Source organism: Pezoporus flaviventris, unplaced genomic scaffold, assembly GCF_033815535.1.
Source record: "Pezoporus flaviventris isolate CSIRO_AGI_PZ_B2104156 unplaced genomic scaffold, CSIRO_AGI_Pfla_v1 ptg000090l, whole genome shotgun sequence".
Lineage (NCBI taxonomy): Eukaryota > Metazoa > Chordata > Aves > Psittaciformes > Psittacidae > Pezoporus > Pezoporus flaviventris.
In genome coordinates this window covers 3,545,053-3,560,971 of record NW_026892638.1, presented here as the reverse complement: position 1 = coordinate 3,560,971, position 15,919 = coordinate 3,545,053, and the positions used below count along the sequence as shown (strand labels likewise).

The following is a 15,919-nucleotide window of genomic DNA, read 5'->3' as shown; positions in this document are numbered from 1 at the left end:
GTCTACTCCTCAGATTACCAGTGATCCTACTGCAGAGGCAATGCACACATTTGTACACAAAAGCATTCAAAGTTCTCTTAGCTGGGAGTAGTTATCCCACAGAGTACTAATTTTCAAATCCAGGATACAAGTACTCTTAGGATTCATATAAACTGCAGTTAGCTATTTGTTGATCCTTTTATCATTACAATTCTGATTTTTGTTATCCAAAAGGGACCATTCTGAACACACAGTACCTGAAAACTTGAACCACTGGTTCAGAATTCCTAACATAATAGAAATATCTCATTAATACTACCATGTGGTTTTAAACTGTATCCCAAATTTTCCCCTGCTTCTAAAAGGGCCATTCATCAGCTACTGAAGTCTCCAGTTTTCCTTAATAACTTCTATAGTGCAGTTATAAGGTTAAACAGATCTGCAGAGTGAAAAGAATTATAGTTTAAAACAAAAATTGCAGCTTGACCAAGTGCAACTCTGTGAAAATACTAAATTAAAATTAAATAGCAGCTATCTTTAAACTCAAAGGTTGCTTCACAAAATTACTTCAAATTAACTAAACAAATTATAATCCGTTCTTAACGTAAGAATAATCTTCTCAGGAAGCCTTCAGAGTAGCAAGAGTCCTTTGCCTGATTCAGATTTTCTTTCTTGAGCCGCAGACATCTAAGCTGACACACGAGATTTTCACTGCTTTCAATATATAGAACAACCACATGATACTGTACACTCAGCTTTGCAAAACTAAAGCCATGCAAGTCACAGTCAAATGGGTAGCGTTCAGTCCCCAGGTGCTAGAACACATTAAACGCTGTTGACAGGTAATAAAAAATACTTCTATATTCTCCTCTGGTTTTCCTCTGCCATTTGTTAGTAATTTGGTACGTAAGACCACCCTGTCACCACCAGGATGCCAAAAAAACTCCCAGGCAAGCAACCTGTATACCAAAGTTCTATGGTTATAAACAGTGTCCAGACATTCCATTTCTCAGCAGTTTTCCCTACAAAAAACAAGTATGTGAACACAAAAAAAAAAAAAGTAACTGTAAACTGTTCTTCAACCAGTGGAATATTTTATTTGCTGCCTTTGTCAAAGTAAAAAAAGGAACCAAACTGATTAAATACATTTAGAATTTGCCTTAATTAAACTCATCCCAACATGCCTGAACTGGTTTAGTCACTTTTCAAAATAAGAGTTTCATGTTATGCTTAACTTGGGTTTTCATTGAAAGGAATCATTTTGCAGTGACTGCTTCTCTTGAGGCAGATCTAGAAGTCATGCAGTGAGATGACAGGAAACCCATCAAAGAAGATTTTCTCCCAGGGATATAGCTCATCTGGTTGCACAATCACTACCACCAAGACAAAGAAAGAAACAGGAACCCACAGTCAGGCATGGAAGACTGTGGGACTGGTAACCTGCAGCCAAACTACTAAAAGAGGTGACAGGGAACCACATTCTCAGGTGTGTTTGTCCCAGTAAACTGGCAAATGGTACAAGGATCAGAGTGCAGATGTATGTGACAAGTCATATGACCTGGTTTTACTGCACAGTAAAACTCCTGCATTCCTCAGGCTTAAAAATCCCAAGGTTATATATCCAAGACTTCAGAACAGAGCAGTTTTCACTTTGAGCTGTTGTTTAGTATTTAGAGCTATGGAAAAAAAAGTACTGAAAGGAAGGGGAGACAGAAAAAGGAAATGAGCTGAAAAGTAATAAGCACTTACTGTGGTCATCTGCCATATCCAGTATAAAGGACAGAATTCATCAGGATTCTGTGGTCCCTAAATTCTTTGCAAATGTACGTGCAGCTAATACAATCACACTGAGAAAGTGATTATGAAACTTTTATGTAAGATTTCTACTCTGCTCACTTCTGATGATGTTTTGAAAAGGCTTATTTGGTGAAAGATTTGAATAGACACAGAAGTAAAAACAAATGGTAATGACAACTGCATTTTCTTCACAGAGCACTGATGGAAAAAAAAAAAATCGCAGTACAATACAGAACATGCTAAACATGAAATAAATTTTTAAAGATCTTTCATTTGATTGACAGTAGACTGTAACTACCTTTCTGTGTTTTAGCCGTTATTTCAAAGTATTTAACTGTAAGATCTTGAATAGAAAGCACAGCCATGTGAGCTTTTTTTTGCCAGTCAGCATCTTCTTTCTGCAGACTCTCAATTCTTCTAGGTCCTAGGTAGTCATTCTCTATTGAGATCTGAAAAGAAATCAGTCCACAATTAGCTACACAATTAATTGTTGCTATTTTGCCAACAGTGACCAGTTTCAGGGTGGCTAAGATAAAAAAAGAGGGCCAGGGGGGTGGGAGGGTGCAGCAGAGAGAGAAAACTACTGGCTTCTATTCAACAGAAAAGAAGCCCCTTTGAAGTCACTTTCTGTTGAAAAAGTAACCCTACAGTTTCAGTGCTAGTGTTACTGGAAGCACCAAAACCTTAAATGTACATTTGATTTGTCAGTATCGTTTTTGTTAAATATCTTATTACCTTAAGATAATGAGCATGTTTCCCCCAGGCTTTCTTCCAGCCTGCAATATTTCATTCTGAAGTAAATGACTGTTCTTCAGTCAGAATGAAGCTGGAAACAGTGGATGTATTGGGGTAATGGTAAGTAATCATCAACAATTTCGTAGTTTTTCTTTGTTATAGATGACTTTTTAGAACGTATTTTCTAGTGCCTGGGAATCCAAGTATCTTTTCATTGACAAGATCAAGGCAATTTTATTTTGAAGTGGAAACTATCTGAAGCCAGTAAAAGTTTTAGAGTTTCTTTTCAAAAATATTAAAAAAATAACTTTCTCTCCCCAGACTAGATTTTTTTTTACAGTTTTTAGAAGCTATTGTATAGTCCTACCACAGACAACAGACTGTTTCTAAGCAACTAAATATTTAAGCCTGCTCCTGTAACACCAAAGCCAACTGTCAATATTTTTCATCAATCAAGAAGACACCTCACTAGTATATACAAAACTACCCAAACCCAAAAGTGCTTATCATCTTTTATGTCCCCAGATATGTTAACGTGAAGTTCTAGTGCCTCAAATACTAAGCTTGATTTCACAAATCTTCTGTTTGGTCTCAGAGAGCCATTCCACTGTATAGTTATGCTATGAACAGCAGGTTTTTAACTGACTGTTCAGGATATCTGCACAGTCACCTATCCCACATCTTAGAGAGGTGATTTTTACAAGTAAAAACACACAGATGCCTTCTAAGTAATTCTTAATTTGTTGAAAAATGTCTGAAGTAGTTTAATAAGGTATTTTGATCTACTTCTTCAATATTTCCAAAAACCTTTAAAAGGGAATAGGCAAAATAAAAATGTGGACAAACAGTAAGCGAATAATAACTTCACTAGATATGCTGTAACACATAATTCAACAGAGCACATATGTGCCATGACGATCTGAAAGGTCTTTTCCAACCTAAAGAATTTTATGATTCTGTGAATCCCACATAGAATACTTATGAGTCAACAGACAACAGTTTCCAAATAAATGTCAAACTATGTACATAGTAGTGAATGATGACTGGTGAGGTTAATGCTTTCCATTTACATACCACTCTGAAACAGTAAGCTCCTTTGAGAAGGACAAAAACCAATACAGTTAAAACTCTTCCTTTTTCTACTCCTTGGTAATGATGAGGTGATTTGATACTGAAATTGACACAGGGTCACTGAGTAATGGAAGTTAACTTCTTGTATGTATCATTTGTAAGAGAGTAAGAAGCCTTGAAGTATGAATTTCTTCGTGAAGTTTTGCCTGCCAGAACATTATTCACACATGGTGTTAGCTACAGAGATTTAGGACAGCATAATACAATTGTATCTTTGTTCCTAGAACAAGTATCTACAAGTAACAAAAAAAGGGAAGCACCTTTTCATGAACTGCAATCCCAAGTATGCCATCCATGCCATCATTCATACTCCGGGTATGCATGCAACAAGGTACAAAAAAAACCAAAACCCCAAGAAGCCTTTGCTTTACTAATTCCCATACAAGTATGCACATGTATGCACAGCCGTAAGTAGATGGTCATGATCTTGCAAAGCTTTAGAAACTGGGGAAACAAGGAAGATGACAGGGTTGTAAATGTTTATGAGGATAAACCAGTTCAACCTGGTAGAGTTACTGATGTATACTTTCCCTTTATACATCTGTTCATGTACACATTCACATTTAGGAGACACCAAGCAGCATACCCCACAAATGACTACTGTCTGAAAGGAGGACCCCAAATAATTGCATGAACAAGAACAGACCAACGTCATGCCTTAAGCCTGCAGCAACAGTGGCATGCTTGACAGAAGTCTGAAAGGAGCCTCCAAAAGACACAAAGGACAGATGTAAATCCCAAATGCTGCTTGAGCTGACCTGCCCTGATGCTTAGCAGTTTTATAGTCTATATCTAAACAGCCTGTTATCTGGCAAGACAGTTGAACTCTTTAGAATTACTGACCATGAACATGAGTATATTATGATTCTTCTAGAGTGTCTTCTATTACAAAGATGAAGTACAAAGATTGCTAAGGTTCATGTTTGGACTTTGTATCTTTCTGGCTCTGAAGCCATGAAATGATGGAGGACGGATGTGCTGGTTTAGCTGTGATAATGTTCTTCACAGCAGTTGGGATGGGGCTGTTTTGGATTTGTGAAGCATACTGCCGGTAATACAGGGATGTTTCAGTTACTGCTGAGGTGTGCTTACACAGAGCCAAGGCCTTTCTGCTTATTATGCCACCAGACCAGCAAGCAGGCTGGGGGTACACAAGAAGCTGGAAGGGGACACAGCTGAGACAGCTGACCTCAACTGACCCAAGAGATATTCCACACCATGTGGCATTGTGCTCAGCACATAAAGCTGTGGGAAGAAGGAAGGGGCAACGTTTGGAGTGATGGCACTTGTTTTTCCAAGTAACCATTACATGTGATAGAGCCCTGCTGTCCTAGGGATGGCTAAACACGTGCCTGCTGATGTTAATGGTGAAGTGTTGAATGGAAAGTAATTCCTTATTTTGCTTTGCTTGCACACATGGCTTTTGCTTAACCTATTAAACTGTATTTATCTCAACCCATGAATTTTCTCATTTTTAGCCTTTCCACTCTCTCCCCCATCTCACAGACTGAAGCAAGTGAGCAGCTGGGTACTGCTTAGTATCTGCCAGTACTACTTAGTTTAACCCTGCCAGCCAGGGTTAAACCATGACAAGAGAGGAGGTTCTCATTGCTTCAAGGGGAACAGGTCAAGTCAGAATCTATGCACCTGTGGAGAACAGTCTTGTAACAGGTGAAAAAGCTGGTTCCTTAAAAAAGGTGGCTAGCTAGGAACTGAGGACAAACCCTAAGCTGAAAAGCTTGTTCCTTTCACATTTAAAGCTGTTAGGTCAGAATACTTGTTTCAAGAACCATTTAACAGCTTTGACAGCAAGAGGCAATCAAGGTTCAGGATGACAAATTCAGAATGAGAAACTTCAAGAATAATCAAGAGCTGCAAATGCTCTGAAGACCCAGGCTCCTTTGCTGATTCCTGAAGTAGTAGTCTTCAGCCACAGATACCTTTGTTACTTTTTGGATAGCCTAGTTAACACCCTGTGGCCATTTGCTGCCAGCAGGAGTAATCTCAGACAACTCACAGGGCAGTAGGAATCAAATTAATTAAAAAATAAAATTCATGGAAGTTAAGTACCTATCAGCATGTCAGGATCTTGGCACTGCGTATTACAAATATAGGTAGTCTTTCACGTAGAGCAGCCAGACATTCTCATGCAAGGAAGAGGAAAATCAGTCAAGATGCTTCAATATTTCATGATCCAATTTTAGGGAAAGCAGACTTGTCAGACGGAGGCTCCAGAAAGGTACTCTGTGAACACAGACCCCACTGTGTTCTTGAAGACTCGTCCTTACTTCCCACTTTTGTCAATAACTTTCTGAGTGGCAGCAAAATTTAAGAGTCCTCTTTGCTACCCTGGAAATTGCAGTCTCAGGGGTCAAGCTGTCTGCTGCTCCCTGCTTCCCTCCAAGCTTACTTTTCTGGCCTTGCCTGACATACACACCCTGTGGCCTCTAAGAACCTCTCCACTGACCTGAACATGTTACAGTGCTCCCCATGGGAAGAGCAATCTCCTCCCATCCAGCCAGTATGTTCTACCATCCAATCTCTCCATCAAGAAACGCAACAAAGAAAATCAGAATTATTAACAAAAAAAACCCAAACAAGCAAACAAAAAACCCCACCCCCTCAAAACAAACAAACAAAAAACAGTGTAAAATAAACACTGCTAGCAAACTTTCAAAAGGTAATCATTATCATTCTTTATAATAAAAAAAAAAATAACTGTGACAAACTGAAAGACAAACGGCATACAAACAGTCACTTTTGGTCATGTACCTTGACACACTCTGAGGAAATGTGAAAAAAAACAATAGCCACATCGTGAGTATAAAAACTGAGAGTCACTGACCACTTGAGAGAAGAATTACCAGTTTTGAAGTGCAACCTACTTAGAAAATTAATGAAATTTATGCTTGTGATCCTTGTGGGGCAGGACAAACAGTCACAAGGGAAAACCAAACATAAACAACCAAGACATAGTGATAAAATATACAAGGTTCCACTTTCCAAATGGCTGTATAAGCATTATGTTTCAGTTCACTAACATGCCATGACAGCAAATATATGCAAATATATATTAAATCATAATATTCGATTTAAGTAACATTTATTTGGATACATTTACACTATTTAGAGTTGTATATTATCATAGGAACTAGAAAGCAAGACCACGAGGGTGAGGGGAAGGTAGTTTAACTAAGGTAAGACCACAGGTGTAATAGGGAGAAAAGTTGAGGAGAAAAGACTGGGAACCTGTCCCTGGAGGTTAACAGCTTAAGAAGAATATACAGCAGCTTTCCTCTACATGTACAATACCTTCATGCTGGAAATGACCACTTCATTTTCCCTAGCTAAGAATTTAAAAAGGAAAAGGGAAACACATGTGGACCATTCAACAGCAACATGAGCAGGCTCATGAGTTTTGAAGACTTCATTTTCTATACTGCATTCAATAATTAACCACTTTGGTATAAGACAATACTCTCATGGAATTAAAGGAAGCTCTTTTGTCTTTCTGCATTCCATTACTGTTTGCAATGCATGCATAACACATTTATGCTTCATTTTGTTCACTGCATGCCTTTATGATGCCAGCAGCTTTTGCTTTTATAGTCCATAAAAGAGCACAGGTCACTTTATAGACTAAACAGACATGTATTTTTTATATTACCATTGTCATGCTAAATATGACTAAGAGAAGGCACCAAAGAATTGAAATGGACAGTGAAGAAAGAAAATGTTTTCATCTAGTTGGCACTTCTTACAAACATGGTATCTATTTTTGATTCAGTGAAAATTTGTTTTAGTTAAAAATTAGGAAACTCTGACATAGTTGTCTAATCTAACAGGCTTCTAATTTCCCTAACATTTTCTCAAACTCACTTTTTGGTCTGGAAGTTCTTGATTTGGACTCAAAGTTCCAGAGAAAGTACGACCTAACTAAAAACCCTCTCTTTTCACAACTAGATCACATAGCCAAATCTACACTTTCTCGTCTAATAATCACTTCTTCAAGAAACCCATTCCAGCTGTTCTTCCTAAAACTATATCCTCTTTGAGAAGAATCCAAGCCTCATGATAAAACCAACTAGATGTTTTTTTCCGTGATGATGAAACTTGCTTTTGTACATTTTCATGTTTTGCAAACTTTACTTCAGATAATGCTTTGCAACTAGGAAAATTAGGATGGCTTTCACAAAAGTAGTTGTTATAAAGCACACAAGAAGAAACAGCAGAGCCATTAACTTCAACATATTGTGTAAACATATTTCCATCAATATTGCTTCAGTGTAAAGGAACATAAAAGAATGCATTTCTACACCACATGAATATGTTTCTGGAGGAAAACAAGTTCTTCAGAGGACATAAACTGAAAAGAAGTGCCTCATCTAGCCTGTGAGCAGGTGAGAATAAAGCAGAGAGGCAAGGCTTTTCTACTGGAAACATTCTTCTCTAGAAAAGTTCACAGACTGTTGTTACATTTTGAAGAGTGTAAAGTAAGTTTATTGTGAGAAGATAGAAGAAACACTCCTGCAACTACAGGATTTTTAAGTTTTATATAGTATACATCTTCTATATAAAGAAATAGTCCTCAAGGGTCTTTAATACGTTCCAGGGTCTTTCTGAAGACAGCTGAGACAAAACTTGACAGAAAAAGACCAGACCACATTATAACTTAGGCAGAGATCTGTGACATCTCTCCAGCTCCCTTTATTACCTCTCTTTTAGAAGGTCTTGTAAGAAGCAGAAAAGGAGAAAAACATGAGATATTATAACATCTGGTCAATTAACTATAAGAACAAAAGAAAGTAAGTTGAGGGAGTACTACAGATGGCAGAGGCAATATACAAAGAGGAATAGCTTCAGACATAAAGGATTGTTTCAGCTCACTCAACTTACGTTTCTTTGAAACATTCCAAGAGGCCAAACAACTAACTCCAAACACAGCCTTCTAGATGTAGTAGCCAGAAAGTACGCATTTCAGCTTCATGATCTATTCAGGGATTTCTCAAAGTTAGTCTTACACATTTTAACTATGCTCCCAGCTGGTAACACAAACCCAGCACTATTTCTCAAAATATGTTATAATTCCAGATGTACAGCCCCATATATATGTAGTTAAAGCACTTGGGTGTAAAAAGGGCTTTATAGTTTTATTTGGTTTATCCTAATGAATACTGACATGGACTTTAATGTTAATATATGCAAACTAACTTAGATTGGATGGTCTAGATTCCTTAAAATATCTGGAACCTGTGACTAGCAATACAAACAGGGGTTTTGATTATCAAGACACAGGAGAATGACATACACAATTAAATAAAGATTGTAAAGGAAGTAACAAACGAAAAAGCAGACAAGATGTTAGGACATACAGAAAGAAGACTGAACAATAACGTCATTGTACTGCAAAGAGCAGTGGTGAATTTTTTTTTCCAGAACTATGGAGAATGATGAAAAATGAAGTAGTATTCAGAAGAGAAAAATCATAGAAGAGTAAGGCTATAGCAAGAGCAGGAGGAATGACTGAGATTATTCCATTGTGTTTTTTTTTCCCCCAGACACATATCAGTGTATATAGAAGAGCATTTAAACCACTAAGTTAAAGTATTTTACAATGGTAATTGACAGAATTAAGCTAAACTCTGCACTCTGCATTACACCTTCCTTATTTATCCACGTGTGTATCATGAACCTTTATTTATACTTCTGCTTCATTGGCTGAGCTCCAGGCTAAAAAAAATGTTCACTTTCAAAAAGAAAGCTTTTTTTAAAAAAAAAAAATTAACAAGAGATGTTCTGCTAGTTATCTGAAAACTAGTTTAAGCAAGTGAGCTCAAATGCTAAATCAAGTTAAAGCATTTCACTTTGCAGACAGGCAAATTTAAGTGATCGGATACATGCCACAATTTTCTAATCAGCAACCTCACAGCAAGAGTTCAGTTTCCTCACTGATTCAGGCTACCACAGCCTGCCTTATACAGATAGCCTCCTTAGAACATTATTTTTTCAGAAAGCCCACAAACCCCTAATTTTAAGTAGGCAAAATATTTTGCCTTGAGTTCATACACTAGTTTAGTTCAGAATGTAAACAAACTGGCATACAACCCTTCTGAAACAGACTTTGAGACTATACAGACTATCACAACATAATTCAGCATACTATACCAGTTTCTCAAAAAAAGAAAGCAGTATTTTCAGCGATGTTTATAACATTAATTTGCAAATCCAGACATTTTGCATAAATTTGTATTACCATTTCTGCCATACTGTGCATGTTTTTCAAAAGCCAAGTTTATTCAACTATCATTTCTGATGATGCTAGGACACATCTTCAACTACATATATACTAAATGCAATTTAAGAACTCTTCGAAGTATTTCAGTCACTCCACTGAATACTACCATAAGGTTTTTTACCAGAGAGTTTTTCGTCACCTTGTTTTCTCCAAGTTACTAGTCTGTAACTATTAGAGAGTATGGGTTGCAAAACCAAGAGGAATTAAATTGAGCTGATTACCATGCAAGTAATCTATACATTTTAATGAGTGCTGCTTTTGTGTCCTCCTATGTGCCTTGTGTAGCCTTGTTCTTATGTTTTTTAACTGCAGGACGACGATGTACTCAAAAATATTATTAAAAGCACAGTTCAAAAATCAGCTAAGCCGTTATTCAAGAGCCACTAACAAAAACACTGATTTAGTAATACCGAACTTATCCATTTGATGTATGAAAGTAACACTAAAGATCAGAGTCTGAAGCATTGACATCCATGCCTCTTCCCCAAAACATAATTCAGCTGATTGTGAGACTTTATTCAAAGTATTCTCTAAGTATTTTTTTAAAGTAATTCTATTTTGCTAGCTATCCTCATCACTAGATTTATCTCCTCCTGTAAGCTTGCTCTGTACTTCATGGAAATACTTTTTAAAACCAATATCTAAAATGTGCAATGCATAGAATCACAGAACAGTTAGGGTTGGAAAGGACCTTAAGATCATCAAGTTGCAGCCCTCCTGCAATGGCCAGGGACACCTTGCACTAAACCAAGTCACCCAAGGCTCTGTCCAACTCAGCCTTGAACACCACCAGGGATGGAGCATTCACAACTTCCTTGGGCAACCCTTTCCAGGGCCTCACCACTCTCACAGTAAAGAACTTCTTCCTTATACCTAATCTAAACTTCCTCTGTTTAAGTTTTAATCCGTTACCCCTTGTCCTATCACTACAGTTCCTAATGAAGAGTCCCTCCCCAGCATCCCTATGGCCCCCTTCAGATACTGGAAGTCTGCTATGAGGTCTCCATGCAGCCTTCTCTTCTCCAGGCTGAACAGCCCCAACTTTCTCAGCTGTCTTCACATGGGACATGCTCCAGTCCCCTGATCATCCTCATGGCCCTTCTCTGGACTTGTTCCAACAGTTCCATGTCCTTTTTACGTTGAGGACACCAGAACTGCACGCAATACTCCAAGTGAGGCCTCACGAGAGCAGAGTAGAGGGGCAGGATCACCTCCTTCAACCTGCTGGTCACGCTCCTTTTGATGAAGCCCAGGATATGCCTGATTTCAGGGCTGCAAGCGCACACTGCAGCCAGCTCATGTTTAGCTTCTCATGGACCAACACCCCCAAGTCCTCCACAGGGCTGCTCTGAATCTCTTCTCTGCCCAACCTGTAGCTGTGCCTGGGATTGCTCCGACCCAGGTGTAGGACCTTGCACTTGGCATGGTTAAACTTCATAAGGCTGGCATCAGCCCACCTCACAAGCATGTCGAGGTCCCTCTGGATGGCATTCCTTCCCTCCAGCTATCAACTGAACCACACAGCTTGGTGTCACCGGCAAACTTGCTGAGGGCGCACTCAATCCCACTGTCCATGTCAGCGACAAAGATGTTGAACACCTGTTCCTGAGGGACACCACTCGTTACTGGTCTCCAGCTGGACACTGAGCTGTTGACTACAACTCTCTGCATGCACCCATCCAGCCAGTTCTTTATCCACCGAGTGGTCCACCTATCAAATTGATGTCTCTCCAATTTCGAGACAAGGATGTTGTGTGGGACAGTGTCAGACACTTTGCACAAGTCCAGGTAAATGATCCACAGATGGATTTCACCAGGTCCCATCATGGACTTGTGCACGTTCAGGTTCTTAAGATGGTCTTGAACCTAATCCTCTCCTACAGTAGGCCTAAGGTCTTCATTCTCACAGTCCCTGCATCTGCTTTCCAAGACTTGGGTGGTGTGGTCAGAGCATTTGCCAGTGAAGACTGAGGTAAAGAAGTCATTCAGAACCTCAGCCTTCTCCAAATCCAGGGTCATAATTTATTTCTAAGTATTTCATTTTACATATATTAAAGTCAAATTAGTTATAAGGTAGACTACTACAATTCACCATCATCTCTTATTTCCAGTGCTAGACCTTAATATTAGTCTTTTTAAAAACACCTCACATTGAAGTGAATTAACATGTCAGTGAAAATAATGAGTATGTATGTGATGAGGCTAATAGTGTTTTTAATATATAAGAACATTTTAATGTTTTCATTTCTGAAGATGAATTGAGAGGTAATGATGACTGTAATCTCTCACCTATACCAAGATATTATCAGTTCTCAGTTAAGCAAATGCAGTCCAGTTCAGACCTTTGAGAATGCTTGTGTCAAAGTTTTACTGGCATCTACATACATGTTATGAAACAATTTATCTCGCATTTCTCTGTAGCCTCGTACCAAGGACATTAAAAAAAAAAAAAAAAAGCATGAAAAAGAAAAAGCCTCTTCCTGATTTTACCTAGAGTTTGATCAAATGAATTACCTGCTCAACATAAGTGTGAAGTATTGTCCACACAATTATAAGACCAGAAAATTCAAAGCAGCAAGGTGATTTCTTTCTCTCTATTAGGCCAGTGAACACAACTGCACCTACAGGTCTAAAACTGTAAAATTACAGAAGGTATATGCAATCCTGACTAAACCCTAGTATTTGTATTCAAGCTTCATTATCCTTGTAATCTATTTTTTTCCATTTTATTAACACATTCTGTAGGTTTTTCATTCCTTACCCTGCCCTAGATCCAAACTTCATCCTTCTCCTGTCACTCTTCATATATAAACAGTATATGGTCACAGCTCCCATTTCACTGAGGTAGTAAACATGAGAAATACTTATATTATGCATGAAAATGGAGCTGACCCCAGCCATTAGGATTTACTGAAACCCAAGGATCTTTGTTTCATTATTAAGCCTGCCAGAAAAACATATGCAGCAAGTTAACACAAACCATTTCATGTGCAAGTTCTATTTATAAAGTAATTTTTCCATCCTAGCTACCCAGCGCAATATATATTTTGTCATCATAGATACAAGTACTGCTTTTTCTCAAACAATGAAATGAAAAACAAGAGATGGCATCTTTCTCTACCACATAATACAGATGACCAAGTTTTATAACTCAAAAATTGCCAAGTTAGGGAAAGAACTTAATGTACATTTGATTCAACTATGTACAACTAAAATAATCAACCACAAAAACATGTCCCTGAAATTTACCAAGGTTATTCTTTCAGGAAAAGTAGAAAACAAGTTATTTTTAAATTGAAATTCAAGAGATCATTGAGGTTAAAGAAAAAAAAACAAATATCCAAACAAAACCAAAAACCAACACAACAAAAAACAACTCAATTCATGTTTATTGCTCAATTTATTTACCTTTACCTGCTTGTAAAAAGAACAAAGAAAACCAAATTATCTCTTCCTATGTGACAAATTCAAATAAAACGGGAACTGTATCATGCTTTAAAGAAGGCTTTACACTAAATATAGTGTTCACAACCTTCAGCCATATAATACATCTGAAAAAAAATCCATCCCAATTCTCTATGCAGCAGCATTTATAATTTAGCACTTCTAGTTCAAATATCATCACATTACCTCACTGAGTTACTTTCAGATTGCTGAATGTTTTGAAAAAATTACTTTAGGGACACAGCAATAGCTCAAAATAAAACTAGTTTTGGAATCACAAATCCTCTTGCCTCCCTTCCTCATTCTATAATCAAAACCAGAGGGAAAAAAAAGCTGTCTTTTTAAAATTGAAACCATTAATAACAATGTTGGCTAACTGAATGGGTGCCAAGCTGAGATAAACTGACATTTGAAAACAAAACAGACCCATTTTAGCTTTTATGTTACAACACATATATTAGAAGAATTAGAGGGCTACAGTCTTAATAATCTACACAAGAGATAATGACTTTATCAAAAGTACTTCTGAGATGCAATAAAGGAGGTGACATTTGTTATTTTTGGTTAAGTATTTAAAATTAGAATAATTTTAAAATAAAACAAACGTGTGTTATAGAACAGTTTTACCAAAATGCAGTATTCTTCAGCTATCTCTACTTTTTTTTAGCTCTTAGGAAAAGATACTGTTAAATTTTGCAAAAAATTCTGTGTTTCTAATACACTTCCGTATCTAAGTATTTCACATTAGATGAAAAGCTACTTACTTTTCATTGCTAATCAGATTATCTCAGAAAATGAAAAGTAACTTCCTGTGTAAACCTTTTTAAAAAATAACAACAGTACAGATAGTGTACCTATGTCTCTGTTTTATATTTTAGTCAGTATTTCCAGTAATCATATAATTCCAAGTTTCACCTATCAAATTCAACAATGAATTTGAACCACCAAACACAGTAAGATAAACAGGTGTAAACTCAAGAGATATTCTCACTCTTCAAAAGCAGAAGAGTGAAAAAAACAGAAACACAGGGTCAACAACTACTGGAGAAACCATCACTGCATAACGAAAGTAACAAATACTAAGTAAAGACTATGATTTCTCCATTAATAGAAGTTAGTTACTTTTATCATACCTTTATCTGCTGTCTTCTAAGCATTGCAAGCTCCCTCATATCTCGGAACGGCTGTAGTAAGTACTGGTAAAGCTCTGTAGTAGCTTCTGCAAGACTACCGTAGGCTTCATCTTCCATTTGATACAGTTCAAGCAGATCTACCATGCTCTCAGTGTTCTTATGTCTTTCCAGAAGCTGCAGAAAAAGTGTCAATTTTAATTAATGTATTAAAACATTCTTGCTAAAAGTGACTCATTTAAAAAACTTTTTTTTGCCTATCCTCTTGCAGTATATTCCCTCTCCCACAAAATCAGCAAACAAACAAAATCTTAACCCCCACCCACGTCTTAAGCTTAGCCAGTCAAGTATGAGCACATCTCTGATAACCTGAACACAAGATGTACAGCACTCCTTTTGATCTTTTAATTCACAAAAATCCCTGGGAAGTATTAAATACAAGCATAAAGACAGCTCAAAAGCAACCTAGTACCAGAATATGGTAACGTGGTAATCAGATACGCCACTTCCCATGTTTCCCACTTTCAGGTGTCGGGGTAAACAGAGGAAGGAGTGATAGGAAAGGAGACATAAGCAATGTCACCTTTTGATAATTTTGGGGTTTTGGGAGCTTTTTGCCTGTCTGTGCTTTGGATCAACACAGTCCCATTGCACAGGTACAGCTCCACCCATACAGAGAAGAATCTATATGAAACAAAACAGTGATCTGCATTTCTGGTAATTCTGCCTTCTGGTTTATGATTTTAGCCTAGACAGTTTAGACATTAAATTTCAAATAAGATTATCTAAGGAAATTATCTAAGTATGATACACTAAAAAAAAAACAAAACAAACAAAAACCCCTTCAAATAATTTATGCTTCAATTCATATACGAAAACACAACATCATCAAAATCTGTCCATTCCTTCCATTAGTTCTTATGAAGCAAAAAAAAATCATCTATCTGTGCAAATTTGCTACACTGTATGTTTTTAATTGAGGTGCTTTTTTTGCATCTACCTGGGGCATTTGCCTGGGCAGACCTCACATGCTGCTGGAAATCTTTTACCATTTCTGAAAAAATATTCAACCATTTAACAAAAACTAATCTCATACAGAATTATGGAGTACTTGATGTATTTACAAAGACAACATTATATGAAATTAATTCCCTTCTTATGCAATCTTCAAACTTAAAAGTCTCTTGTCCCTTATATATATATATATATATATAAAAAAAAAAGCATATATTCACAGGCCAAGTTTATTTAAACCTAACACAGATTAGGTACAATGTGGAAAAGCACATAGTATCTTCTATCTGTTCATTCAAGTTGGATGCCAAACCTACATGAAGTTCTCAGTATACCCAACTGCATCAAGTATCATAAGTGGAAAACAAAAAAAGGGAACAGCTGATCACAAATT

The 15,919-nt window shown here is 37.2% G+C and overlaps 1 protein-coding gene across 2 annotated transcripts in view; it reads right to left on the bottom strand.

The window, feature by feature from the left end:
* The window catches only part of JMY (junction mediating and regulatory protein, p53 cofactor), a 66,879-nt gene that overhangs the window by 31,034 nt on the left and 19,926 nt on the right, over positions 1-15,919 (bottom strand). Inside the window, exons 2-3 of one of the 2 annotated variants that reach the window (XM_061475887.1) lie at positions 14,515-14,688; positions 2,075-2,225 (exon numbers count right to left, since the gene is read on the bottom strand). In XM_061475887.1, coding sequence (XP_061331871.1) covers positions 2,075-2,225; positions 14,515-14,688 — 325 coding nt within the window. The remainder of the gene's footprint in view (positions 1-2,074; positions 2,226-14,514; positions 14,689-15,919) is intronic. The other variant, XM_061475888.1, reaches the window with a different exon arrangement.